Here is a 27,494-nt window from a genome sequence, read left to right on the forward strand (position 1 = left end):
CTATGTACAAAGAACTATATAAAACTGCAGTATGTGACATATATGATTTTAAGTGCTTTAATTTTCATACAGGCCTCTTTTGGCAAATTGCCTTGCGAAAGTTCAGCAAAGTACCTGTACTTCTTCAAATATTTTGAAAATTGCTCCCCCAAAGCAAAATGGCTGACATCTTGTTGAATTTCAGACAGGGGTCCTTGAGACTTTCCATGTGTCCACTTATGATGGACAAGTTCATTCAAATCAATGCGTATTGGTGGAACAAGCATGGAGGAATGATTTTTGCCAAATATCAAGTCCCGCAGGATACTGATGTCAGGGAGTTCTTATTCTCCCCCTCTACAATTTTAAAATGTGCCACCACTTCAAAGCCAGAAAAAAAATTTGACTACTAAAAGGAGCCACTGATTGTATAGGCAGGTGCTTAATATATTCACAGTAGGACCTCTGAGTGTAAATATTGACAGATGGCGCGCTCCCCACAGAATTGATGCGAGAGCGTGACAATTTCCATATTCATTTGACAGGTTTGTTGAGGTTTATTAGGAACAAGCTGATGCAAAATATTCCACGTGCTTGCCGTTCCGCGTGTATACATCACAGATTGGAGATGGCCGTCAACAAGGAACCCGTCAAGCCCACGCAGGATGCCAGGGAGAAGATCAAGCAGTTCCCTAACCCCTGAAGACACACACGGAGCGTACCTGAACAATTTTGAAGGGATAAAAGTATATATCGAGCAGGTAAGGATGAAGGTAAAGGATGGAGGTAAGGAAAAAGGATGGCTGGGGGAGTCAGAGGAAGGAAAGAAAAAAAAAGGAAGAAAGACAGAAAAAAAAGAACGAAAGAAACAGAACAAAGAATGAAAACAGAAAGAAACAAATCAAACGAAAATGAAAAAATAAAGACAAAGAAAGAAAGAAACAGGAAGAAAGACAGAAAAAAAAGAAAAAGACCGAAAGAAACAGAACAAAGAATGAAAACAAAGAAACAAATCAAACGAAAGTGAAAATAAAGACAAAGAAAGAAAGAAACAGACAAAAAGAAAGAACAGAAAAAGAGAACAAAAATAAAAGAAAGGAAGAAAGAAAAGAAAAAGAAAGAGAAAAGGAAGAAAGAAAAAGGAAGAAAAAGACAAAAAACAAAGACATAGGAAGAAATTTATGTCGGGTAGATTTAAATAGAAGAAAACAAGGCTCTGATAGGAGGTAAAAAAACAAAACTAAACATGAAGAGCAGGTCTAGAATAGAATAGAATAAAACAAGTACGCATTAAAGGCTCTTTGGTTGAAAGGGGAAAAAAAGAAAAAATGAAAAAGGTATTGTATAGCTTGTGAAAGGAAGAAAAAAAAAAAGCTGATGAAATCACACATAAGAAAATGAAGGAAGCACACTGTGGATGTCCAAACACCTTTGGAAAGCGTTGCTTACTTTGGACCCAAAAATGGAATAAAAGGAACATTCTCCATATATACAGATTAGATTTTGATTTGAGGCGTTACCTTAATCTCTCTAAAGAGCAGGCCTCCCCACAGTGCTGCCACCAGCCCGCATCCCTGGAGACATTAAAAAAAAAAAAAACATCAGCACAGCGAGGCTAAGCAAAGACTTTGCTTTTTATTAGCAATTATGAAGGACGTTGGCACATTGGGGGAAAAAAAAAAAAAACGACATTAAGCGGAGTCAAGCGTGACTCGATTGGGTTTTAGTGAGTGAGGAAAAACAGGATCCGGGCCGCTGGCGGATTGAGATAGGGGCGCTGGACGGCTGGCAAGAGTCAGGAGAAAATGCGTTTGAAAATCAAGTGATTCGCATGCTATTCTCGATGTTTCTTTTTGAAGCTCATTGCATTCACAGGGAAAAAAAATAATCCAGGTAAAAACGCACTCAAGAGAAATATGGACATAAATAAATGAAATGACGGGATGGTAAGATAAATGCACGTTCAAAATACATATGAATATCACAAACACGTTTGATTTCAACCAAAAACTGTATAGCAAAAAAAAAAAAAAAAACAAACAAAAGAAAAAGTATAATGCAGGAAAGATTTTAGTGTCAACCAAAAAAATGTAACTGACCGAATTAAATCATTGTTACAGCTCAAAAAAAGAATTGTAAAACAAACTGACAAAGAAGTGCAGAATGAAAAATAGAATAAAATGACAACAAAAAAAGACTCATCATTAGTATTAGCTAGCGTGCTAGCATCACATATGGACAAATGCATGAATATACATGCATTAGCACCTTATTTAGCAGAAATTGTGAATGCTAACGTAAAGGACCGACATTAATCTTCTAGATCAAACATAATTGAGTACCTGCATCATAAAATTCTTCCGGACACACAAACCACCTGCATACAAGGCTCATAAATAGTAATAGCTAGCATGCTAGCATGAATACCACACAAGCACAAATGATAGTAACACCATATATGAAGAAACGCACAAAGATACACACTACCACTTATTTATTTTGCAAAAAGACCATTCCCATTTATCAAAATTATACAATATAAATGTGCCCGAGTTAAGTCAAGCTCGTTTAGTGGCAGAAATCGTGACCGCTAACGTTAAGCGCGACATCATTCTTCGAGCACATACTTAATAGGGAACCTGTTGCATAATGACTGCTGTGTAATTAAACTCTTCCAGACACACAAACTACCTGCACAAGGCTCATAAATCGCAATAACTCGGATACTAGCATGAATTACACGCTAGCGCAAGTTGATGTAACATCACATATGGACAACTACTGAGTTGAAAAGCGATAGTTCCCATTAATCAACATTAAACAACGTAAACCCGCTAGAGTTAGATTACCCTATTTTCATCGGCAGAAATAATTTGTAATAGGCGACGCAAGCAAAAACATACTTTTGTTCAGCTCTGCGGCATTCAAGGACCACCAACAAAAGAGTGCATCATAAGCAGTCAGGTAAAAACGTGCCATTATCCAATAAAACCACCACCAGATGGCGACAATGTAGCTGTCGCTTTGTCTTGAGCGCAAAATGCCAATAGAAGATTTTCATCGAGTGGAAAATAAAACATCACACGGGGGTTTACTTGGCGTACTCACCGCCGTCACGATGGGACACGTCACCACGACGCTCAAGCAGTTGTTGGCCAGGGACCAACAGTACGTAGCCACCGTCCACATTAACCCCGACAACAGACCTGCGAGCGACAAAATCCACCTCATTTTTTTTATCAACAATATCGCAAGTACCGATATCTTGAAGTTTGGACAGTTATTGGCCCAATAATGACACTTTGTATAGTACTTTCCGGTACTAACAAAAATATCACCTAATCTGAGCAGAACGGTTCCGACTTTTTTCCTTTTTTTAGATTTTGAATTGGCGGACGGATGATGATCACTGAGTGGGAGGAAAAAAAATTCGCAAAAGGTTAGGTGACTCATCAGTTGTCTGATTAGCCTTGAACATTGGACATGAGAACTTCAGCAATCACTGGATGAAAGTTCCGACTAATGCTTTAGTTTCCATGACACTGTGTACACACGCATGTGTACACACGGTGTAGTCTATTTCTGTGCAGATCTTTTTAGTTGCTAAGGGAAATTGCTATGACAGTGATGTATGGATAAGTGCCACTAGAAAATACATACGAGTTGGACAAAGGCACTCGATGCAGACTAAATCCTGAAAGCCTCAGTGGAAATCTTTTCCCTGAAGCGCGAGCCCGCAATTATAAAACTTACCTGGCAGAACAGCCCTGGAATAGATTCTCGGCCTGCTCTTTGAGACCAAACAATAGATAGCAAAGTACGCCGTGCTGGCTGAAAATATCCCGCAACATTCGGCGTAGACGTAATCGAGGTCTGCAAGGAATAGAAGCCAGCAGGTTTTTTTGGGGACACGTTTGAGCAGATGGTCCCGGGATACGCACCGTAAACGCTGGATCCGTGGAACACGCTGTCGCGGTGTGACGAATGACTCTTGATGTAGAGCATGGGCGAGAAAGAGGCGCCGTAGAAGATGCCCGTTGTCACGGCCAGCACGCAGCCTCTGAAGACGACAAAAATGGGGCCGTGATGGATGGATCCGACAAGGCCACCCAAAACTGTCCCGCATTTGTTTTTTATATTCTCAAACAAATCCATTACACAGTGTTACCTCTACTTATGAAATTAATTTGTTCAGATGTCGCTGCGGAAGTACTCCAAATTTTAACATATAAATAGCATAATCCATTCCAAAAATGTCTCAGACCTGAAAAGTCGCAAGATGTCTGCCATTTTGATGTGCAGAAGGCCTTATTGCTCCTAATGGTCATGTCATGTCTTTGAAAAATGGACTGACGTCTACAATGTGCAATTGCATGGTGTCAAGAAGTCATCGGAAACAAATGCTAATAAAGCGCCACGAGGTTGAGAACTTGACCAAGCATGTCCGCAACCCTTCCCCCCATACAAGTGGGCGTAGGAGGGATCTATTCATTCCAGCTGCCAGCTTTTATCGAGTTTGTGCTTTCATACCTTACATTTTACACAGGCAGAGAAATTATTGACAATGTTTTGAAACCGCAGACCTTTGAGAGACAATTAAGAGGAAAAGGGAGGTCGATACATGTTCAAGTCAAACCTTTAACTTGTTGTTCCGTGAACACGTTTGCTCACACTCAACATTTTGCCAACAGCCACTCAAGATAATGAGCAAATGTGAGGCCCAAAAGTTGTCTATGGGTCGAGCGAGTATGACCCATTCGCACCTGACTGAGACTTCGTAACACTCGAAAAAATCCCATGCCAGATGGAGGGAAAATTGTTAATTGTGCCCAATTTGGACATTTTCTTGACAGCAGTTTAACCTTTGTTTTGGTATATTTTGAAGGCTAGTAAATTCAAATATAAGGTGCACGCTACCTATAAATTCAAATTTTAGATAATCCAACCCAATGGCAATGGAGAAATGAGAGGAAAAGAAGGGGACCCAAAATCGAACCCTGTGGGACACCACAAAGGGGAGAATTAGCTCTAGCTTTAGTAAATGGGACAGTGAAGCACGTACTGGTGACGGAGACCAGTTGAGTTATTATGTGACATTTCGTATCACATTTGGTATTTGTGGAGTTTGGCCAATCAAAATTCCAAAACCTTATTGTGAATACAAGAAAAAAAAAAAAAGTTTAGCTCACATGAGGCGTCTACGCTTGGGTCCGACAAAATCGATCCAGAACTCGGACGAAGTTGAGCTGTAGGTGCCAGAGTTTGTCCGCTGCAAGACAAAAAAAAAAAAAAAAAAAAAAGTGAGACCAGGTTTTACCACGATGCCTGTGGGATTGAGGTTACAAGCAACATTTACCGACCCTGTCGATGAGTAGTGGGACAATTTCAGGATCGGGATGAAGCTGCACGTCTGTTTTTACGAAGAAAAAGATGAGGCCACTGGAAGCAAACCCGCACAACTGTCAGGCATGGTCCATTATCGATATTCACGTCCGACAAAGTGATTCCAAAGGAGCTTCAAGCAAATACACTCCAAAAGCCCCATTCCACAGACATGCTAACATTGCCAAACGAACTTTACGTTTCATAACAGAAGCAATTAGACAAGATTAATCGTCCCTTCTATCCATCGCAAACACCTGCCGTTTGAGTTAAAGGGACAGTGTGTAAGATTTTCATTAAAAATGAATACATTAAATGATTGTAAATTTCAACAACTTGCAAATGAATGTTCTCAAAGACCAACAGTATGTTTTAAAAATCCTCATAGGTCTTGTTATCATGAAATAGTATTACATGGGGGGGTGGCACGCCGGAGGCGGCCATGATTGTTATAGCTATGGACAATGGTAAATGCAGCATCTGCAGCACCCGCTGCTGTAGGTAATGAAAAACGGCCTAAATCTTACACACTATCCCATTAAGTGCTTTACATTTATGTAGTAAGCTAAACTTGAGCCGTTTCTGCGTTATCCTGCTTACTACAAAGATTGCACAGCAAAGGTGCTGTCAGGCCATTTTTTTTTTTTTTAAAGTTAAATGACCATTTGTCAAAGAGACAACTCTCACACGCTCTTTAATTTTCACGGCTTCCTTCCACCCTCCCACCTATTTAAGGAGCCTATCAGCTATTGCCAAAAGTAATGACAGCTCAGCAGTGTCCAATTCAGGCTGTGATTGATGTTTGCTCTCAAAAACTCCACCCCCTCTTTCTTGCAGAAAATAAAACGTATTGATTCTCATATGGGCTCATGGTTGCAGAGGTTATTGTTTTCCAGTGAAAGAACTCTTTTCTTGAATTTGAAGATATTTTCGATTGACCGTATGGTAGCAAGCGCAACTAAAATCAATAGTTCACCTGAGAAGACACAATCCAGCGCCGCAGTCATTCAACAGCGGCCGCGACACATCCTCAGCGGTGATCCCGAACCAGCCGAACCTGAGCCATGCGGGATGCCAGACAAAACTCAAGCGGCTTCAATATAAAAAGACAAATCAATGAAATCACCTTGAGGTGGCCCAGCCAATGAGCAAACTGGAAGAGCCCCAGATTAAAATTCCCAGACTGAGGCCGATGGCTTTGACGACGGTGACAACCATCACGGTGCCTGAATTAGGCGCAAGGGGAAAATAAATGACGGACTTGTGGCAAAAACAACATACTGTCTACTGTAGGGTTACATGGATAAAGTGATTTTTTTATGACAGCTTTTCAAAACACTGAGCTTGTTGTGATGAACATTGTTAGTGTATACTCTCAAAAAGGTAACATATAAATTGTTGATGAACACACTGTACTCTAGTGGGCTCACCTTGGCTTCCCCCAAAAGATTTTTTTTTTCTTTTTATGGCTCATATAGAAGGACAGGACATTAAATGTAGATTTGATAACAATAAATATGTGTGGACAAATCCAAATGTTAATGAACATCATTTTAACAGGGGTGTGTAGACTTTTTATATGCACCGAGCTATCTCCACCTCGTGTCTCACCTGTGGCCCAGATGACACCCCCGAGCATTACGAAAGGATGGAATTTGGGAGAGCGGAGCATCACGTCTCCGACCATGGCCGTTGTCCAAATGCCGGCACAGTACACCCACTGGAAAAACATTCCTGTCCAAAAAAAAGAACAAATTCACAAGTTGCATACATGTATTTAACTATTTTTTTTTGTAAACATTTTAGCCATTTTTGTCCACCATTGCAAATAACCTATGATTGAACATTGTTCATTTAAAAATAGACTTTTATTGGTGGGGACCAAATCCTCGGTCCCCCTGTCTTTGTGGGGACCGGCTGCACAATTTGGTGGACCCCACTAATGCGAACGTCATTTTGAGGGTCAAGGCTTGCTTTTTAGAGTAGAGGTTTGAATCGTAGTTTGGTTGTGGTTAAGATTGCCCTGACGATTGATTGATTACCCAAAAAAAGTACTCATTTCCACAAGTTTGGTGACCCCTGACTTCAAATTCTAATGTTTTATCACGCAAACAATATTTTTTTCCACCACATCCAGACAAAGACCAACTTTTTTTTCAATTAAGTTGCATTTTTTGATAATCCATTGCCTACGATGGGCGTGTCTACGTCAAAGAAAACGCTTGCTAATCAATCGCCATCTTGATTTTTGATCAAATCCAGCAAAAAGACCTAAAACAAACGCTTCCGATCGAAAAGAAAAAAACGAAACTCTTAGCCGTTACAATTCATCTTTCTTATAAGCCAAAGAGGCGAGGGTGGTTTATTTATTTATATTTTCAGGCCTTAACGCCCAAGCCCTCTTTTGATACAAGTGGAGATCAAAATGAACTCACCATCTCCCGTTTCAATCCGTTTAATGGGAACAAAGGTGCTTCCGTACAACACCACAGCAGCCAAATTTGCCACGATTCCGCAGGTGAAACGTGTCATCTTCTTGGTGGAGTTAAAAGCAACCGCTCCACCTTTTGCTTCAACTTCTTCATCCCCAGAGCCACCTTCAATGGGAAAGAATAAAAAAATAAACATTTTCAAAAGAAAAGCAAGCCTCAAAGGTTGTCATGAATCACTTTTTTTTTTTTTTTTTTAACCTGGTGCCTTCGTTGACTTGCAATTGCAACAGGAGATCAAAAGTGAGATGACAAGTAAAGCACATTTGGCCGACAGCATGTTCAAAAATTAAACGCGATATCCGAGCCCCGGTCAGATCCGGCCGGGTTTCAATTCGGCAGGAGGTCAGCGTGTGCTCGGCAGGTGCTGTCAATCAACCAATCACAGTGTGAAAAGCGCCAACAGGGGGCAGCGCTAGTTGGCTCATAACATCCCTAGCTGGAGAGTTAATTGTTTAGTTATGAAAGAAAAAGCCTGCATGCCGGTGGTCTAATTAAATTGGCCCGAGAAATTAAGCTAGCGTTGAATAAGACTGGCATTTAAAATTTAATTTGTTACGTGGCGATAGGCGCGGTAATTAAGTTGAAACTGGATTGGATCCAGATTGCAAATAGCAAAAGTGTAAACTCAGTTGGGTGGGAAAGACCCCACAGAAAATGTTCATGTGCACAGTAGCAAAGCAATCGATCTCATGAGATTAAAGTTAGAATGTCTGGTAATATTTAACTTAATGTGTCTCTATAATTAACTCATTCCATCCCAAAGAGATATGTTTATTTGTTTACAGTATTAAAACCCATTCAATCCTAATTACTTGAATATTTTATAGTAAAATGTTTGGCTAAAGGAGGGTCAAAATGTGTATAATAATTTATAGAGCATAAAGTACTGAAATTCATTTCTTTAGGCACTAAGGTAATTAAGTCCTCATTTAATTTAGTTAATTAAATACTTCGGTTAAAGTGCAAACATATTTTTTTAAGATACTAAATAGGGCTGCACAATTAGTCGAGATTTAATTGCGATTACGATGTTGGCTGCCACAATTAATTAAGCTGATTCGTGGCGATATTAACATTTAAAAAGCAGAGCAATTTTTAATTATCACAAGTCAAATCGAGCACCTTGTCATTTTTAGAACACTTTTAGAACACCTTGTCATTTCTAGAACACTTATATGAACACTTGAAAAATAAAAATGAAAAAGATATGCATAAGTGCCTAAGAGTGAATGTCCAGACTCTTAAAAAAAACAACTTAATATTATGTCTTTGTGATTGAATAAATTAATTATAAAAACAATGTATGGATAATAATGCAGCAAAAAATAAATACTCATTAATCAATGTAATACTTAACTGGAAATGAATGTCCTTAGTGTATTTAAGTATTGATTTAATACTTAAGTATTTGGGGTTTAATGTCTGGACTCTTAAAAAACGTCAATACGTCCTTGGCATTGAATGAGTTAAGATGGATCACATGGGAGATGTGGCAAAAAAACTCAATATACAGAAAATGCTAAAGGCAAAAATTATGAAAAAGATGTTATTTTTGAGCAATCAGTAAATAAATAAGTAGTCTGTGTGCAGCACTTTGACTCCCTAAGGCCACATAAGCGCCGTATAGGTGAAAGCCCATTTACAAACACAGTTGCAATACCTTGCTTGACAAAAGCCATGCGAGATGGTAATATTGTGAGGGGGAAAAAAGATACAATATTACCAGAATAATTGAACAAATTAACATTTGACAAACGGGCAACCCTGAACTGAATGGTTAGCTTGCGCCCACTGTTTTCATTATCCTGTATCAATGGTGTACACAGTTGATGAAGTGGGTCGCCACGGCAACAGGAGCCGTTATATCGGAAAGTCATTTTAAGCAACAATCGTGATTTCTGGGATAAGGTAATTTGGTAATTCGAATAATTGTTTGTATGTTACAGATAAATGCATGGTCCGATATAAAATTGTGATGGCTTGATAACCAACCTTGAGCTTTTTCTCAGCGTATTAAAATTACAGCTTCGTTATTTGTTTTCCATTGAACACAATTTTATTATTCAACAAAATATCGAGTATTTAGTACATGAAGACATGTCTTTAGTGCAAATAAATAAAGAACATTCTTCTTGTTTTTTAATTAGTCTAAACTATTTTTAAGACAAAAACCTCCTTATCCTCCAATGCATGCCAAGAAGACAAAACAAAAGAACAAAAAAAACAGTGATTGCCCATCTAATCGTTTTCAGAGGTGGCTTGTTGCGTCAACTCTGCAAGCACTCGTGATAGCCTATCAGCGAACTGCACCACGGCTCCTTTAATGTCCAATTAATGTCCTCTAAAACGTCAGCCCATTCCTATATTGATGTACGGCGTCAGAGGCACAAAAACAATGTTTCTATATTTAACTCGTTTATATCCACTCCAGGAAATCCTGGATAGGTGTTGCTGCAACCTTTCCTGTCTAGTGAACTAAAGTTATTTGTGTAGCTGGCTACTTTTCCAGAGTGTTGAACCATTTCCCCTTTTCCTTCCAGGTAATTCATTTAGTTTCCACCAGCAGATGTCGCCTTTGATGCTCACTCTTGGTTTAGCATTCACCGTTGGTTACTTAATTTAGATGAAATCAAATGACATGCAAATGACCCTCATTCATGGAAAGTCATTTACAGACAAATCAGCATGCAACTAATAACAATGACATGTTGTAACAAGAGCAAAATTCATTATTTTGATTTCAGTAAGCCCTCGGGTTAGCACGCCGAAAGCAAAACCCTGCAAATAAAATTGGCCTCTGGGTTGCTAACATTGAAAATTGTAATCTAACTGGATGTTTATATGAAGTCAAGCAACTAAGTTATTTTTAAAATGAAGTCATACATTAAGTAATGAATTGGCTTTTTCACAGTAATATCATTAGGTCAGAATATCCTCCTGAGATCCAATGTCCACAATAATGGACACTGTCACCCAGGGGGATGTTACAAGGATGATGAACTACTACAGAAAAAAAATGTGATGTGTTGCAATATCAGTATTAATGTAACAGAAAAAAGTCACTATACCACAGAAATGGTCTCAAAAGTACAAGAATAAACTGGGAAATTAGTAGGGAAGAATAAAATAATATTATGGGAAAAGTAGGGGGCTACTAATATTGCAGCAACAAAAAAAAACATCACAGATAAAAGTTAAAACATCATGTAACAATTTTGATATAATATTTTAAAATAACTCATTTATTCATTTTAGCTCGAATTGAACCAACCAGGATTGCAAAAATAAACGAATGTCTATGCAAATGTATGTTTTACCAGCAAGAGAAAACTGACCACGTTCTGCTGGGTGGGAATAAGAAGTATAAAAAGTTCTGGTTGGTCCATGAGTGAGCTCATGAATGCATCCTGTCAGCCCAACGCTGCCAAACCTCCCTCAGTTCGAGTTCGGCTCGGTCCACCATGCAAACGACATAAATGGCTCGGAAGAGTCACTTCCACCGACCGTGCGTCTTTCTTCCATCCGGCCTCTGGTTCCGGAGGTGCCTTCTACCTAAAAGAACTTTAACAGCCGCACTTGTATGCGCCCTCTTTCTGTTTTTCACCCAAGCGGACCTCTCTCTGCGGAATACAGCCGGACGGAACCAAATCACGCCGAGGGGCGTGTTGAATGTGGGTTTATTGGACGAGGACTCTGCGGTTCCGACCCGCTTCAACGTGGTGTACATCACCCTCAAATCCAAGCGCCTCAAGCCGGCCAACATCCGCGGCACGGTTCGACCCAAACAGCGGAAGAAAGTGCGAAGAGCGCTTCCGCATTGGAACTCGGACAATGCATCCGAAACGGAGCCGATCGCGAGTTCGATCCGGATATACAGCAGAACTCCTCCGCCCTGGCTGAGCGCGCACGATGTGGGCACCATGCGCGCTCTCGCCGGTGTCAAAGTTTTACGCGTGCAACAATCCGAAGGAGCTTCGTGGCCGCTCTTGGTTTTCGAGCGCACCTCCCCAGAGGTGTCCAACGCGGCGTGCGGACTCGCCCTCGGCCCGGAGGACTCGCTGGAGGTTTTCGCTTTCCATTTGGACCGAGTGCTCGGGCTCAATAGAACTTTGCCGGCGGTGAGCCGGAAGCTGGCCTTCTTACACGGTGGGCCATCAAATAATAGACAATGACAGGATTTTATATGAGTGGTCAAACGGATCCGGTACTTAAATGCAATCGATAACAAACGTCTGGTAAAGGTCAATGTAATGATAAAATAATTTCTTCCAGTAAAGAGTTACAAAATTTATAATTATGTAAATATCATTATGATGATGATGATGATGATGATGATGATTATCTTTCTAGAATGGCGAGCACCAACACTGATACCGCTGCCAATACCAGTGTTATTTCCAAGTATAGTTACTCACGATGACAGTCGATATCAGTATTGACCACTTGCTTGTTTTACAAACAGAACCTAGAAATGTGAAACATAGAAAAATAGACATTAGTCAATCGACAAATAGTCATTCTGTTGTCATTTCTTCCTAGATGGCCAAGCTAGTCCAGTGGTGGCGTGGGAGCCATCGCTCTCCCAGGAAGGCGTGAGCCTAACATGGGCTGAGTACCAGAGGTCCCTAAAACAGAGGTGCTGGGTTCAGAACGTGACCCCCAAGCCCGGGTCAGGTTGCTCCGCCGTCCATCACTACGAGTGGAGCAAACTGGCGCTTTTTGATTTTCTCTTACAGGTAATGAAATATATATATATATATATATATATATATATATATATATATATATATCTCCCCCAAACACCGAGGCTAATCTCTGATAGTGAAGATATGAACCATCTTTTGTGAATGCTTCTCAGAAAGGTCTTCCCATTTAGGAACATCAGTATTGGCCAACAGCTGTTTTCTACTGATAAAAAATATATATTCTCCGAGGAAATGTCTTTTGGCTCCACAATTTCCTGTGTGGGAGGACTGAATCACCACGGTCTGGATTTTGGCATCATGTGCTACAAAGGCAGGAGGGAATGTTATTGTGTGGGGTCAGATCATTTTGACTTTGAACGGAAAAGTGTCTTTTCATTAGCTTCCTGGGGAGTACGCTAGAGTAACATGCCCTGAAAGTATAAAAATGAAAAACTTAAAGGAATGTTGTTTTGTGAACATTCTTGCCGGGTCTTCGTTCGGCCTGTAGGCGGAGACGCCCCGAACTGTCACAGGGTACGCAGGGACGAACCATTCATGGACCAATTACACCTAAGGATGTTTTGCATTGTTATCGAATTCCAGTCCGCAAGGGCCGGTATCTTACCTGTTTTCTGTTTGTTTGTTTTTTTCCTCACCAACACACATGAATCAAATGATTAGCAGGAGCTTGAAAATGATCCTAATATTTTGGATCAAGTGTGTTTGAGAGAGAAGGGTCGAAAAGATGCAGGATACCGGCCCTCGAGGACTGGGGTTGGACACCTATAAGTTAGCGTGTCCAATACATCCGCCATGCATGTTTTTGGAATGTGGGAGGAAGCCAGAGTGCCCAGAAATACCCAACGCGGGCTCGGGGAGAACATGCAAACTCCACGAAGGTGGGCCGAAGCGTGCTGGATTTTAACTGTGAGCCGCCCCAGAAAATAAAATAAAACCACAAAATCGAATAAGTGAGCGGCCGCATTTTGAACAACCGGCAAAAAAGAATTCACCTTTTGCAAATTGCCTGTGGTTGAAAAATATACCGTCGGACTGCATTAATTTGCAAATTCAATTTATGATCACGGTCAAAACGAGTGAAAAGAGAACATAACACCTGCAGCTGAGCTCAGCATTGTGTGTCTTTGTGCCATCCACGCTCCCCAGTGTTCTTACGGTCTATAACGGCCGACCTCCATTACGCTACAAGCAGCTCCATTCTAATCCGCGATGGCTTCTCGGCGATGACCCGCTGTTTGCCCGACCAAATAAACCCTCTTCTCCCATTCGGCTCACAGAGGGTCATGTTAATTTATAGATGGCGGCCGCATCCTGTCGGTCCATATAGTATTCATTCATAGCTAATCTGATGTTCTGTCTGTGAGGGGAAATCATTAAAGGCTGTCAGATGTCAAGAGATTATCGGGGGAAGCGAGTGTGGCACGTTCCACGCGATCTGGTAGACTATCCCCCATGCCTGATCATTTCAGCTTTCATTAAAAGCAACAAGCTAAGGTCGGTAGTGAGTTGCAGGCGCGCATTCTAATGATTCTAAAGGCGACTCTCGAGTCGCTTCCGTACGTGAGATTTGGAGGTATCAGCAAATCTAAGGTATAGGTTCTTTCAATTGGGTGTTAAATGTCTCCGATTTGCCCCATCTGCGATTGCTTTTTATTCTTTTTAATAAAAAACAAAGTCTATTTCCGGCCAAAGACGCAGACATAGGGGACGTTAAGAGATGGAAGTTTTTTCCAACTGGACAGAATTTGGGAAAAACAAAACCTTAAAACATGCCATCGGTCTCTTATTTATTCAATCCTTTCAAACTTCATTTTTATTGGTCCACAAAAAAAAAAACAACCTAAAGTGTCCTCTTATGTTTCTTTTCAAATTAAGAGCAAATTAATTGAAACACCAAGCAACTTTTTGTTTCTGGTGTAATCGTGAATCGTTTGTGAAACATTGCACACTTTTTTTTTTATTTTATATGGACACACAGATGCGATGCAATTTTATGGCAGATGAGCCAGAAATAATCACACGAGCTATCTTCTGGAATTGCGAAATGAAAATACACCTAGAATTACCACTGCTAATGTAGGTTAAAAGTGGACTGAATCAGACGGATTTCACGGCGTTGTTTTCGGTCCTTTTCGAAATCAAAATTCATGGTGAAAAAAAAAGCAATTTATTGCGATATTGTGCCATTAGATTTTTTTTGTTTTGTTTTATATGTATGGTCTTTAGTAATGTATTTTTCCAGCAGAGGATTCTTCACAATCTTCTGGAGTTGCTGAATAAAATCTGCTTTTATTTCTTTCTAATATGGTTCTATGCGCTTTAGCCAGTCTAAAAAAAAAAAAAAACATTCTGGTTAATATTGCGTTTGTGTAATATTAATTAAGCAGCAAACTCCACCTGGGGCGGCCATTTTTGAGACTTGCTGTCAACTGAAACTGACATCATCGTGCCTTAAGGATCAGGTAACGACCAATCACGGCTCACCTCTTTTCCGAGTTTTGTAATGCGACATTCATGAGTAAATATGGATATGTTCTCAATTGTAAGGAGTTAAAAGTTGACGAATAAAATGTAGATATCTAACAAGAAAATTATTTTTAGGTACTTCTACTTCGTAATTAAGCACTACTTGAAATATATCATTAAGCTTCCTCTACTTCCTTTTCTGGCCGCAGATTCACAAGCGACTTGATCCAAGCTGCTGCGGTTTCAAACCCCGTCAGCAGGATGGCTGCCGCGAAGCCGGCCGCCATTTTGAATGCGCGCGGCGGGACGCCGTCCGACTGGCCGACGTGGTGCGCAGGCGTCACGACCCGCGCCGCTTGGTACTCACCGTCAACAAGGGCTACTTTGACCGCAACGAGGACAATCTGGACTTCAGCCTGCTGGAGGGAATCACAGAGTGAGTTAATTGTTTTTTTTTTTTTGCAAACACCTATCTTAGGAAGCCATATTGGCCCAAAAAAACAAATCTGTCTGGAACTGCAAAAAAAAAAAATGAACGCCTTATGTAAGCCTTATTATGAAAGCAACACATGCGTTGTCTACATTAGCTACATTAGTCCATGGTCAAAAATGACTAAGGCTGCAACAATGAGCGTCTATAATTAAATGTTTATTTTGGAGAAAATGATGCACAATGTGAATACTCAGCTGTAAAACCCTTGTGCGCTATTTATGATAATCCACATCATTTTCGCAGTATTTTAGTCAGTGGATGGCACGCTTCTGGTTGTGTGATAATGAAGTGGTTGGGCCAGTTTGAACACATTGTCACCATCTGGGGGAAATTTCAGCTCCCTAGTGGCTTCTTGCAATGCTTTCCTTCTGATGTGAAATGCCTTTGATGTAACGATGAAAGGATTGGATAAAATACTGCTCAAGGATTAATGTGACTTCTCTTTTTGGACGTTGTAGGACAGATTCTCAACAACGGGCATGTAAGATGTCATATTAATCTTCGAGCTTTCCGCTCCTCTAATGTAGTAATGCAACTGCGCTTTTTCTCTCACTCCCAATTTGGAACCGGGCTGCAAATGTAGCCTGGAAATGTCTTTCCACGTTCCATTTTGTTATTTGATAACTTCTCATTACGAAGCAAAAATAAAAGGCCGTACTTCCACATTCCAGGTGTTGTACATCGAAATGCATGTAAAAAACGATGAATCCATTTTCAATTGTTTGCTAAAGGGAAACCAACGAGCTAACTCGCTAATGGTCTCGATTTTTTGTCTTTTTTCCTCTTCATATTGCTACGTCATTGAAACAGAAAGCTAATACGCTCCCAATGCGTACCACTGCTCAGAAATAGACTTTTAAATCTCTCGCGTCTGCCTATTAGCATTCGCTAATTACCGCTGATATGCATTGAATCCATTGCACTTTTCATGGTAGTTTTCGAAAATACAAACATAAGCTCATTATTTTTAGTTGCACGGTAAGCATTTTCACATCGTGTAGAACCTAGTTTTATAATGTTGACAATTCAAAATAGAAGTTAAGTCAAATTTTTGTGGTTCGGTAAATAAAAATGTAATAATTAACAGATGCCTAAAAAGTTGGCAACAAAGCAATACTTGGGACAAAATTAAGTTCACGAATCGACTTGAATATATTTTCTAAGATGCTCGAATCTGGCAACGAATAACTACTTTTATCTAAATGAAGGGTTTTAAGCGAATAAAAGAATTGGATTCCCGACTATCTGATCAAAACTGCATCCCATTTGTGTTTTTGTCCAGGCTGCCTGAGTGCGCCGTGTCGGTTCTGAGGAGTGGTCGGCTGCGGGAAAAGATGCTCCAGTCCCTCTTCCTGGACCAAACATACTGGGAGAGTCAAGGCGGACGGCCCGCCATCGAAAAGCTCATCGACATCATCGAGGGACGGGCGCAGGTTCTCCTCACGTACGCCAACGCACATGGCGTCCGGGCGGTCGATATGAGCGAGTGACGGCGTGCTAACCATGCTAACTAAATGCAAATCTTGCAAAAATGTTATAAAAAGTCCATTATTTCTATACACTCTAGTTTTCAACTCATCTTTATTTATTTCATATACTTTATTTGCAATTGCCAGAATCGGGCATTTTATTTTCCGTCGTTGTCAGTCCGCCATTTTTTTCAAGATGAACCAAACAGTAATTGTTAGTCCTGTGATCCGTCGTCCATGTTTCCGTCATCACTTCGTCACCACCAGGGGGTGGCAATTCACTTTTTTTTTTTTTTTTTTAAATGCTGGGCCGTTTATCATTGGTCGATGCCCTGCGCCTATTTCTGCCATTATCAGTCTGCCATTTTTTTCAAGCGGAATTAAATTGTAATCGTCAGTCCTGCCAGTGTCGGACGAAAACCCATTTTCTGTCATGCCAGGTACATCTATTTTCAGATTTTTTTGTCAAATTGACAGACAGTCCATCAGTCCCAGATGTATAGTCGGCCATTGAGTGACAAGTACAATGACAGACAAAACCCACTTTTTCGCCAAGGCTTAGTTCGTCTTTTCTTTTTAGTGATTTGTCGGCAAAAACGGCGTACGTCAGTAATGGACAGAAGAAGAGTCTGTTGGTTCCCTGGTGTGTTGTCTGCCATTAAATGAGGAAAAAAAAAAGACAAAACGCACGTTGTCAATGTTTAATCTGTCTATTTTTTTTAATTTGTTTTCTAATTATTTTTAATTTGTCCAAAAAATATCCATCCGTAACAGACTTAGACAGTCATTTGGTCCGTACGGAAAGTCTACCGGTGGTTCTTTTTTTCAGTTTCTTGTCATTCGTTGGCAAAATGAGCATCTGTCTGTGACAGACTGTCCACCTCTGGTAATTGCCTTAATAACGGTCATTGAAAACCATTACATGTTTGACTTATTAGTGCCGCACTCCGAGGGCTGAACAACGAAAGTCCAATAAAGTTGTTTTGAAAGTATATACGATGTCCGAATGAAGCATATTTTGCTTGTTCTAGCGGTCCAAAAGGGCTTTGGGGTTATTTTCCAGTGTCGGTGACGGTCATTCACACGCTTGTTATTTTAACCTCTCGGCACCCGCATTAGTGACCCAGCGGGGACCCGGCTCCTACGTGTTTGTCTTACAAAAGGCCCCGCAGCTTTCCCATACTGCTTCCTAAATAACAATCGGTACAGTACGTCGATGCGGATGCACATTCGCTCTCCGCTCAACGGTACAGAGAAATATTGATGGAATCGTTTACCTGGTAAAGAAAAATAAAGCCGGTCAAACCATAATGGTTTATAATTTAGATTCTTCGAAGATAAACGCTTTGCACATCTTGTTATTTTCTTAATCTTGCTCATATGGATGATGCTTTATAATCTACTCATTTTGGCTCAGGCACCGCATGGAGGAAAATCTATAATCAAGCGGAATGGACAGGTAAAATCATGCTATACTGTATACCTATCAAAGTAAAAAAAAAAGATAACATTAAAATACTGTTAACTTCCGTTGGGTCCTCTATGTACCACAATATGGCATTTTTCCTTAAGTTGCTTGAAACAAATGTATATTTTCTATTATCCTTTTTTCCATTTGTTAAAAAAAGACATATTTTGTATATAGCACATAATAAATAAACAATTAAATACAATGAAAGACGACGCAAGACCAATCAAAATCCGTGGTTTTTGAACTGCAAAGACTTGGAACAGAATAAAATGGTGCTGTAGTTTCTCATTCTGGACACTGAGTGTCACCAATGTAATGATATACATAAAAAAAAAAAAACATGAAGAAGTCGTGACGTCACGTCAAATACATAGGAGCTACGTGCTAAGAGCTGCGCCGCAAATAAAGTAACAAAGTTTAACATTAATTGTATATAATACAACAGGGACTAAATTTTGCCCAGATGGCGACCACTTCCCATTACGAATCTTTTCAGAGTTTTACCCGTGTTGAAACGCTAAACGCTAAAGCAATTTGGCGCAATATGTTGCAGTTTTTTGTATCGTATCGCAACAATCGTCGTTAGGCACGAGGAAGCCTGCGGATGAGAATTGAGTCAGTTGGTGACTTGACGTACTTGTTAACTGTTTTTGACCTTTTTCTTTCAATAAAAGAAGTGATCGGACTAATGGGTTTTGTCCCATTCATTTGTTTTTCATTGCTTCACAGAATCACCTTGCAGGCCGGATTAAACCTCCGGGTTTGACATCATGGATCAGGAATGACTTTGAAAAAAAAATCGAATAGAAACAAAAATGAATAGCCTTAATGCATTTGAGAGCAGTTGAATTTGAATGTGTTTCCAATTGATTGGCTGTGATTTGGAGGTTCGTACTGTGCCATTACATCGGATATTGGCTGCAGATCAAAAGCTTTGAGGTGGCCGCTGAGGCGAGTGGTTGAAACTGTGATTCTTTGCAACACTTTAATCACACTACACAATAATCTGCAAATCCCTGAGGGCTTTTTCAAACTAATCTCACGAGCTCCGTGACTGAAAAGTGAGGTTGTGAACACATTTGAATTTTCAAAAAGGGACAGAGAAAATTGTGCTCATAAATGTATATACTTCAGCCAAGTACGCACTTACCAACAAAAAGCAGTTTTTTACTTTGCTCCTAATTGAAAATGTACCGTTCCCGTTGCGCTCGTCTAAGTTAACATGAGCACAACTGTAAATGCTCCCAGGGCCAAACCCAAGAAGGGACTGGGCCCTCGGTATATATTTTAATGAATATTTTATCATGACGGCGCACGCCATCTCAGATAAATGAAAGCAACCGAATCCTCAGTGACAAATTGATCAGGGGGCTTTGCTATAAAAGAAAAAAAATGCCAGAAGCTGGAAAAGTTGCCACAAGGCCACTTTGCAATTTTCCTTTTTAAACTTTTGGGGAAAGTTGAAAAATATTTTGGGATTTGCCTTAGGGGGTGAGCTGATGTGTGAAGTTTGACATTAATTTGTCTCCGCCCCGACACATTGGCTGTATTTTTTATTTTTTTTCCTCGACGTGGCCCACTTCTATTCATCCTGGCTGGCGTTATTGTTTGTCAGACTCGACCTGGCACGCTTCGACGAGCACCATGAAATATTTGGTACGCTTGCGAGCCTTTGAATCACCTCCGTTTGAAGGTGAGCTAAAACAACAGCAGGTTTGGCAATTTGCCACGACCACGGATCATGCCGTGAAATGCGCTCATGCACCGGCTGAGCCTTGGTGGGCCTCCCGGGAATGTTTTCTGTGTTACATTTGTTCAACAGTGTATCACTAGATACCAACACATTTCATTTCATACGCGTCTGTTATGACAAGGCAGGTGCTTATCATTTTGAATATTTGTGTTACAGCCAGTAGAACCTATAGAAGATATTGTTGTAAAGATTTTTTTTTTTTTTTTACTTGACTTCCCCTTTAAGTCAGTGCAGTGTCGCCACCAGGGGGCACTAAAAGCCATTCGTATGAATTTGCTGTAATCTTCCCTCGTAATTGTTTTGTTCCTATATATATATATATATATATATATATATATATATATATATATATATATATATATATATATATATATATATATATATATATATATATACAAATTAAAAAACTTTAAAATCTTTACCTAGGCAAAACCTCTTAGAAATGTAAATATTCTTAAAGTTGTTATTTTTGAATTTTTTGAAGTCTTGTCATGTCTGATAAAGAGGAAAACAACAGTTCATCTTAAACTAGAGAGAATGAAGGTTGTTCCAGTAAAATGAGCTTTTCTTTCTCAAGTGTTTTCTTTTTCTGGCTGGCAAAATTTGGGTAGAAACATCCTTTGTGTCCCTGAGCCCATTCAAAAAAGTATTTATCAAAGCACGAGGTGCAGGGCTGAAACTATTTTGTGCCCCAAAAATGACAGAAGGCCAAATACATTTTCCCAAAAAAAAGTCCCTTCAAAAGACTTATCATTTTACTGTGAGACCGCGTATTTATTTATTTTTTGCAGCCTTACTTTATCTTCAAAGTACATTCTGCGCGGCCTCAGCTTTGATGAATGAGAGGATCACGCAACTGCGCTGACCTCACGGCACTTGGGTGGTTAAGCGCTACAGTCATGTATCAAATGATGACTTCCCTCTTCAAAAACAATAAAAACAGTTTCCTTGCACTCGTTTGTGAGGATACACAACTATAGAAAATGGATGGATGGAAAAACTGTTGCTTAAACCCTTGTCTCAATGGATTTTCGTCAACTAAGAAGTCATCGGGGCGATCCGGAGTTTATTTAGTTGTCAAACAAAATGTACATATAACTAATCTTACAAGCTTTGACCCGAACCGGTTTGATTTACTGGAAAATACGTGCTTATGCCATCCCCACATGCCCCGAAGAAAAGTGTCTTTTCAGGGCACAGATGTTTTTTTTCAACCGTAAAACGTATGGGTGAACGCAAAACAAGGAAGGGAGTCGTGACATAATGGCTATGGTTGCGCGTGCCTTGTTTCCGCATTCTGCATGTGTAGGGAAAAACAATGTCTATGTCTGGTAGAAAATTCCCCTTGCCACATACGTAGAGGAAGTCAATGTTTTGTTAGCATGTACATCGCCGCCAGGCATGATTGAAATTCCGTGTGAGGCTCAAGGGCAATCCAGATCCAACTGGGTTCGCTTGTTGCACTATATATATATATATATATATATATATATATATATATATATATATATATATATATATATATATATATATATATATATAGCTTTAATTCATTACATGTCTGAAGATGGTTTAACTTGAGTAATTCTTTCCTTTTGGGGTCTGATAATATTGACCCGCAGAGCTTAAGTTCTATTAATATGAAGCATTGAAAAATCCCCAAATAAATTACACATTTTATTTTATCTGTCTGAAGATTAATGGAAACAATTTTGGAATGTCAAATGTAATGTTTTCACATTTATAACCGTCAATTGTAGTGAAGTACCTAAAAACCTATAGTGTGAGAGCGTTATAAGTGCACCAATCCCCCCCCAATAAACTAATCTTATCAGTAATTCCAACAATTAATCAAAACCGTCATGTTAATCGACAGCTGTATTTTCGTAAAAAGCAGGATCAGGAAGGACTTCAAAACTAGACTGACCTTGAAATACCTCCCGATTTCACTCTTTCTTCTTTTCTTTCGCAAACATAATATTGTGCTGCTACACCCCCAGAAAAATAAATAAAAATCCGGGAAAGCCCTACAATGATCTCCAAACTCATGATGGAAGGAGGAGTATTATTGTCCACTTACTGGAAGCGGCACAGTCTACAAAACGGAATAGAATGCAACAAATATTTGAATTGAGGTTGTAAATATACTGTAGGTTACAAACAAGCTATCAGAGTGAAATATTTGCAGCTGCAATGCGTCTCAGGTGGCTCTCTAAAAGTTGCCGCAAACAACCAGCGTGCAGAAAATTGGCCCAGTAAACAGGTAGCGCCTTGAAATTGAAAAGCAACTGGACCGCATTTGTCGACAGGTGGTGCCGGAAAGATTTGCAAGCTCCAATTTTCCCCTCAAGTGTTCTTGCTTGGAAGCGTGATGGAATATATTAGAAGCGTGACTACAAGGTGTCCTCCTTTAACTCTCCAAACAAGTCAGGAAGTGGCGGCTTGTGTAAGGAGAGAGGGACATGACGAGAGGAATATTCCGGTGAAGTGAACAGGAACCCAAAAGCAGGAAATGAGAGGTTCTCGGCGAGCCCTCAGGGTGCGGCCTGCTTCCAAGTCCGCTGACTGCTTACAGTTTGAAGCTGTGGCATAGCATTTGAAAAACGTGATTTTTTTTTTTTTCCAATCAAACCCAATCTATGCAACTGGTAAAAACATATGTTTGAAAAAATATATAAATTGAATTACATGATTATTTCATTGACTTATAATTAAATGGATGCATTTTAAGATGAGAATACTGTTATATTTTAAAATAAACTACAGTACTTTACAAACCCATTTCGTTACCCTCACATATTTATTAGGTCAAATTGTATTTAAACATTATTTTATTTAAAATTGGTTCGTTATTCTGAGACGAAGTTTGACTACATTCCCGCTTTACTTCCTAAACATCAACAGCGCCATCTCGTGCTAACGTCACCAGATGAGAGCACACACGCGCCTTTGGAGCTATTTCGAAAGAGCGTCTCTGCTGCCCTCGAGTGGTTAAATGAGGTGGTGCATGTTGGCTGGACGATTATTTATTTCAAGATACAAAGTGTTTATTGTCATGTGCATAGAAGATAGGGGCTCTTTGGGACCTGACTTGGGCTCCCCTGACCCTGTTCTAATTGCCGGTGGGAATGGCTGCGTCATAGGTGTCGGACTCCAGGGATGATATTCCGCGTGTCATATTAAAAATGAACAAACAATCATGACATACAACGTTTTGCAAAGGAATATATAATCTTGCAATAGGTTGCTTCTTGTTCTAATTGATTTGCTCTTAATTTGAAAAGAAAACTGGACTGTCCCTGTTACGGAATTAAAAGACACAAATTAAATACTAATCTACTGTTTTAATGTTGTTTTCTTTTAACCAAACCCCAGGCGTATAGATTTTGCCTAATTTAAAAAATATGTATTATCAGCGGGGGGGGGGGGGGGGGGGGGGGGGACTCTTGAGATCCCCGACTGCCTTCAGATTCTGCTCAGCGTAAGTCAGAACACTCAAAATTCTGCATGGTTGTCGGCTGTCGTCCCAAACAAAGCGACACGACATGAAAAATGCATAGTGGACACCCCCCTGGCGGCGCCCCCTCGTCTCTCTCCGTTGACACGTCCTCCCGGTATGATGACGCCTTCTCTAGCTCAGGGGAGTTGAGACTTTTGAAATATCTTGACCTCCTCGTGTGAGCTGCCCCCCCCCCCCCCCCCTCTGCCTTTTGCCTTTGACAAACCTTGCCCCTCATATTGCATGTTGTTACAGAGAATGTATACAGTAGTTCTACATATAGATGACAAACTTTATATGTATAGTTAAAAATAAGACTTTTTTACTTTGAAAAATGAGTACGGCATCAATCTCTCTCATATAACATTACATAATTGTTGTTTAATTCTTTTTTTTTTTTTTTACTAAAAGACTACAAGATAAATAGTAACTCATTAATAACCCTATATAGGTATATGTACCCTACATATTTGCAAATATGATTGTTTGCGTTTCTTGCTCTGTCGTCACCGCCTAGCATCTCGGTTTTTTTAGCTCGTTTATAGAGAAAGCGCCAAAAATAAACAGGAATAATAATCCCGATAAAATGAGTCATCGGCAGAGGGGAACAGTGCGTGCCGTGTCAAAGCGAGAGCAGCTGTAAATGCATTAAATTGCACCCACATTGAAATGTGAGACTAAACTAGTAAACAGTCTAGAAAACTTCAGGAATTCAAGTAACACAATAACGTGAAATAGGGTCTGTGAGAGGTCAAACTGATTTTTCTGGAAAACTATATATTTTCTTTTTATCAAGAACAGAAAGTAGAGAGCGCTGATGAGCCCTTGAACACAGATTATGCTAATGCTATGATTAAGGATGCCACTAGGGGGTAATGTTGCACTTCATTTCACAAAGAGGGGTGGGTTCATTGATGAGGGTACATGTGGGGGAGGAGATGGACTCCAGCTGACAAAGCAGTGCCTGCACGACAGAGTGAAAGCATGTTGTGTGTGGGTGGGATCCGACTTGGACTTATTTACATGCGAAAAAGTGACTCAGCACTAAAAAAAAAAAAAAAAAAAACATTGAAAAAAAACAATTCTGGACTGATTATGTGGTAATTTAATCACAATGTACTTTTTTTTTTAAATGTGTGAAATAATTTCTGCAATGTCAAGATAAAGATTTAGAGCACCGATGACAAATCCACGAAACAAACATCAGACTTTGGTGCTATGCTAGGCGGAGACAAAATTTTGCATCACCCAGTTCTATGGTTTGCAGTCTTCGGATTGGGGCTCATTTAGGCAATGGTGAGGAATTTGCTTAAAAAGGCTGCTTCAAACTAAAATGACAGACTCATTTCGGCGGGGTTTAGTCGACCAAGTCGGGTAAGTTGACTTTAAAAATAGATCAAAGCTCTACGGGAAACAAGCTAGCACTACCATTTTCTACATGGACATCTCGTACAGATTCAAACAGAGCAGAGGCGAGCAAAGAGATATTAACTCTTTCAGTGCCAAACGTTATTGGAAAATGAACCCACTAGAGGACCAGTATATTTAGCACTTTCACTCACTATTCAATGCCAACAGAATATTGTGTGCTATGTAAATGGAAATATGGGTAACATCATATGAAGGATTGTCTTTCATTCCTTACTTTGAATTGCATGTAGATAACAGCTGTGATATAAGTGTGGAAACACTGCCATCCAATGGTCACTGTTAGCACTACAGTGCTCAATTGGCTTATATTAGGTAAGCATTAGTCAAGGGTGTCAGCTCTTCTCCATAAAAAATAATTTGACAATTTTTATTATTTATTATTGTTACTTTAAAAGATGAGAATTCTTGTCCATGGCACTAAATGAGTTAAATGAAATTTGGTAGGTGTGTTTATCATGAGTAGACCCACCAAGAAATTCTCAAGAAGCCATGCCCAAAAAGACACAGGAAGTCTGCCTCGTTCGTTCAAAATGACCCCTTTAAGGTCATCTTGGTCAATTTGAGGATTTCTTCAAAGAAAACACTAGCCACTAAGCAACGTGAAATTCTGTCTGTCTGTCTATTATTTTGATTCAAGTGATCATTTTAGGGTCATTTCTCTGGATTCCAGAATTCCTTCAGACAAAGCGATCCGTCGATTTTTCCCCGAATGCTACCAATTTTTAACAACGCACACAAGACGGATGGGCGACCCTAAATAGCGAAACATTTCATTTTTCCTTGAGCGTGGGCAGAGCATGGCAGCAAAGTTTGATGACTCACCCATAAAGCACAAACTTCAATTAACTCAACTCCACAAGGTCAGAGCTTGACCAAAACGATGGCTGCCATCCCATAATAATATCAGCCTCCCCAGCCTTTGCTGCAAACGTGGACGCCGGCCAGCATCCGAAACACACCACAGGAAGGGGAATGAAAGCATGGAGAGTCGAGAGTGGCGCTCTCTAGAGACGCAAAGCTGATACCATCAACTCTGCCTGTCAAGCTCAACCGTCACACACACACTTTGCGTAAACACACACACACACCACCAGCGATAGTGAATGAGTGAGCGCGTGGATCCGCTGAGAAATTGATTAAATTAAAAAGTCCCCTGTCGTCAAGACGCACTGTAGTCCTTGGGAGATCTCTACTGGACAACGCCAATCAAAATTGCTCACCGGAAAATCAATTTTAACACCATTTCACTTAAATTAATTTCGTGATTAGGCTTAAGTAAAATGTGTACTTCAAAATAAATTACAGTAATATAAAGAAATTCATATAAAAATAGAAGAAACTAATTAAAACAAATGTTGAAATTGTCTTTTTTAAATTGTCTGTCAAGCTAACAGTAGTTTGATTAATACTGTGTTTCTGGAATATAAATACAGCAGAAAATATAACATTTTCTTCATCTCAGAGGGGAGCAAGGTTGCCATTTGCTGTCTTATGCAAATGACATAATCGTTACAGAGCGTTCAAGTTAACGACAAATCACAGCTCAACTTGCGGATGTCACATGATCAAGCTCAGAAAATAGGTGAGCTGTGATTGGCCGTTGCCCCAGCAACTGCGACATGTTAGTTAACAGCAAGTGCCAAAATGGCCGCCCCCTTAAATGGATAAAACAATCGATTTTGCCGCTTAATTCATATTGCACAAACACAACATTACGCAAAATCAAATTTTTGAGGGGGTGCATATAACATATTATAGTTGAGCCGCTTTAAAATATGAATAGTAAATGAGTCAGTGAAAGGGCAGCTTAAATGATAACCACTATATTTGAAAAGTCATTCTCATTCAATAATGGCACGAAATTGTTTAACAGCAAACCAACAATGACGAAGAAATAATCATTTTCATGTCACTCACCTGCGTGAAGTATGTTTGGTCCCGGATACCCAAAATAGTCCAAAACAACAGGCACATGATTAATTAATTGAACCACTGTTAAGAGTTGACCATATCCACGTTTTTTTGAGGAAACAATTTTAGTTAATCTCTACGTACTTCAAACGAGCCGCCAACGCTGTTCTTAAAAGAAATGAACGTTAATCTATTTTTTATATTGAAACTATGGCGGCTATGGACACGCTCTTCTTCGCAACTCTCAAACTCGTGGTTGGAAAGGGATGTCTGTCCCTCCGTGGTTAATGCTGGTATTACATTTTTCAGTAGCTCAGCACGCAACATTAAACATTTTTATTTTCAGAAATGAATCGAGGGCCACTACGATTTTATGCCCATACATAAAATGTTTTTTTTTTTTTTTTTAATGATTGATAGATTATGCCATAGCTTGCCAACC

General features: G+C 39.8%; 1 protein-coding gene across 5 annotated transcripts; it reads right to left on the reverse strand.

Annotated features, from left to right (window-relative positions):
* Window positions 1-512: 512 nt before the first annotated feature.
* LOC148413472 (transmembrane protein 144-like) lies at window positions 513-27,255 on the reverse strand. 5 transcript variants are annotated; one of them, XM_088432208.1, is made up of 13 exons: window positions 27,059-27,255; window positions 15,393-15,441; window positions 7,797-7,958; window positions 6,973-7,095; window positions 6,488-6,587; window positions 6,338-6,418; window positions 5,340-5,418; window positions 5,169-5,248; window positions 3,921-4,039; window positions 3,733-3,852; window positions 3,088-3,185; window positions 1,500-1,553; window positions 513-678 (listed from the first exon to the last, which is right to left on the reverse strand). In XM_088432208.1, the coding sequence occupies exons 1-13, from the start codon at window positions 27,113-27,115 to the stop codon at window positions 595-597; spliced, it is 1,206 nt and encodes a 401-aa protein (XP_088288334.1). In that variant the 5' UTR covers window positions 27,116-27,255; the 3' UTR covers window positions 513-594. The 5 variants fall into 5 exon arrangements, with proteins under 5 accessions (XP_088288334.1, XP_088288333.1, XP_088288330.1 ...); XM_088432207.1 differs by having other exon boundaries at window positions 15,393-15,444; XM_088432204.1 differs by lacking the exons at window positions 15,393-15,441; window positions 27,059-27,255 and adding an exon at window positions 11,358-11,910.
* Between the last annotated feature and the right edge of the window lie 239 nt (window positions 27,256-27,494).

The sequence above is a fragment of the Hippichthys cyanospilos genome, chromosome 13 (assembly GCF_059441005.1).
Source record: "Hippichthys cyanospilos isolate Australia breed blue-spotted pipefish chromosome 13, RoL_Hcya_1.0, whole genome shotgun sequence".
NCBI lineage: Eukaryota > Metazoa > Chordata > Actinopteri > Syngnathiformes > Syngnathidae > Hippichthys > Hippichthys cyanospilos.

Excerpts from the sequence above, each read along its gene's own strand:
- LOC148413472 (XM_088432204.1), bottom strand. The coding sequence starts at position 11,775 with ATGGTGCCCACATCGTGCGCGCTCAGCCAGGGCGGAGGAGTTCTGCTG. Across the intron at positions 6,588-6,972 it reads GGGTGTCATCTGGGCCACAG|GCACCGTGATGGTTGTCACC; the intron begins GTGAGACACGAG and ends CGCCTAATTCAG. Across the intron at positions 1,554-3,087 it reads CGTGTCCCATCGTGACGGCG|GGATGCGGGCTGGTGGCAGC; the intron begins GTGAGTACGCCA and ends TAATGTCTCCAG.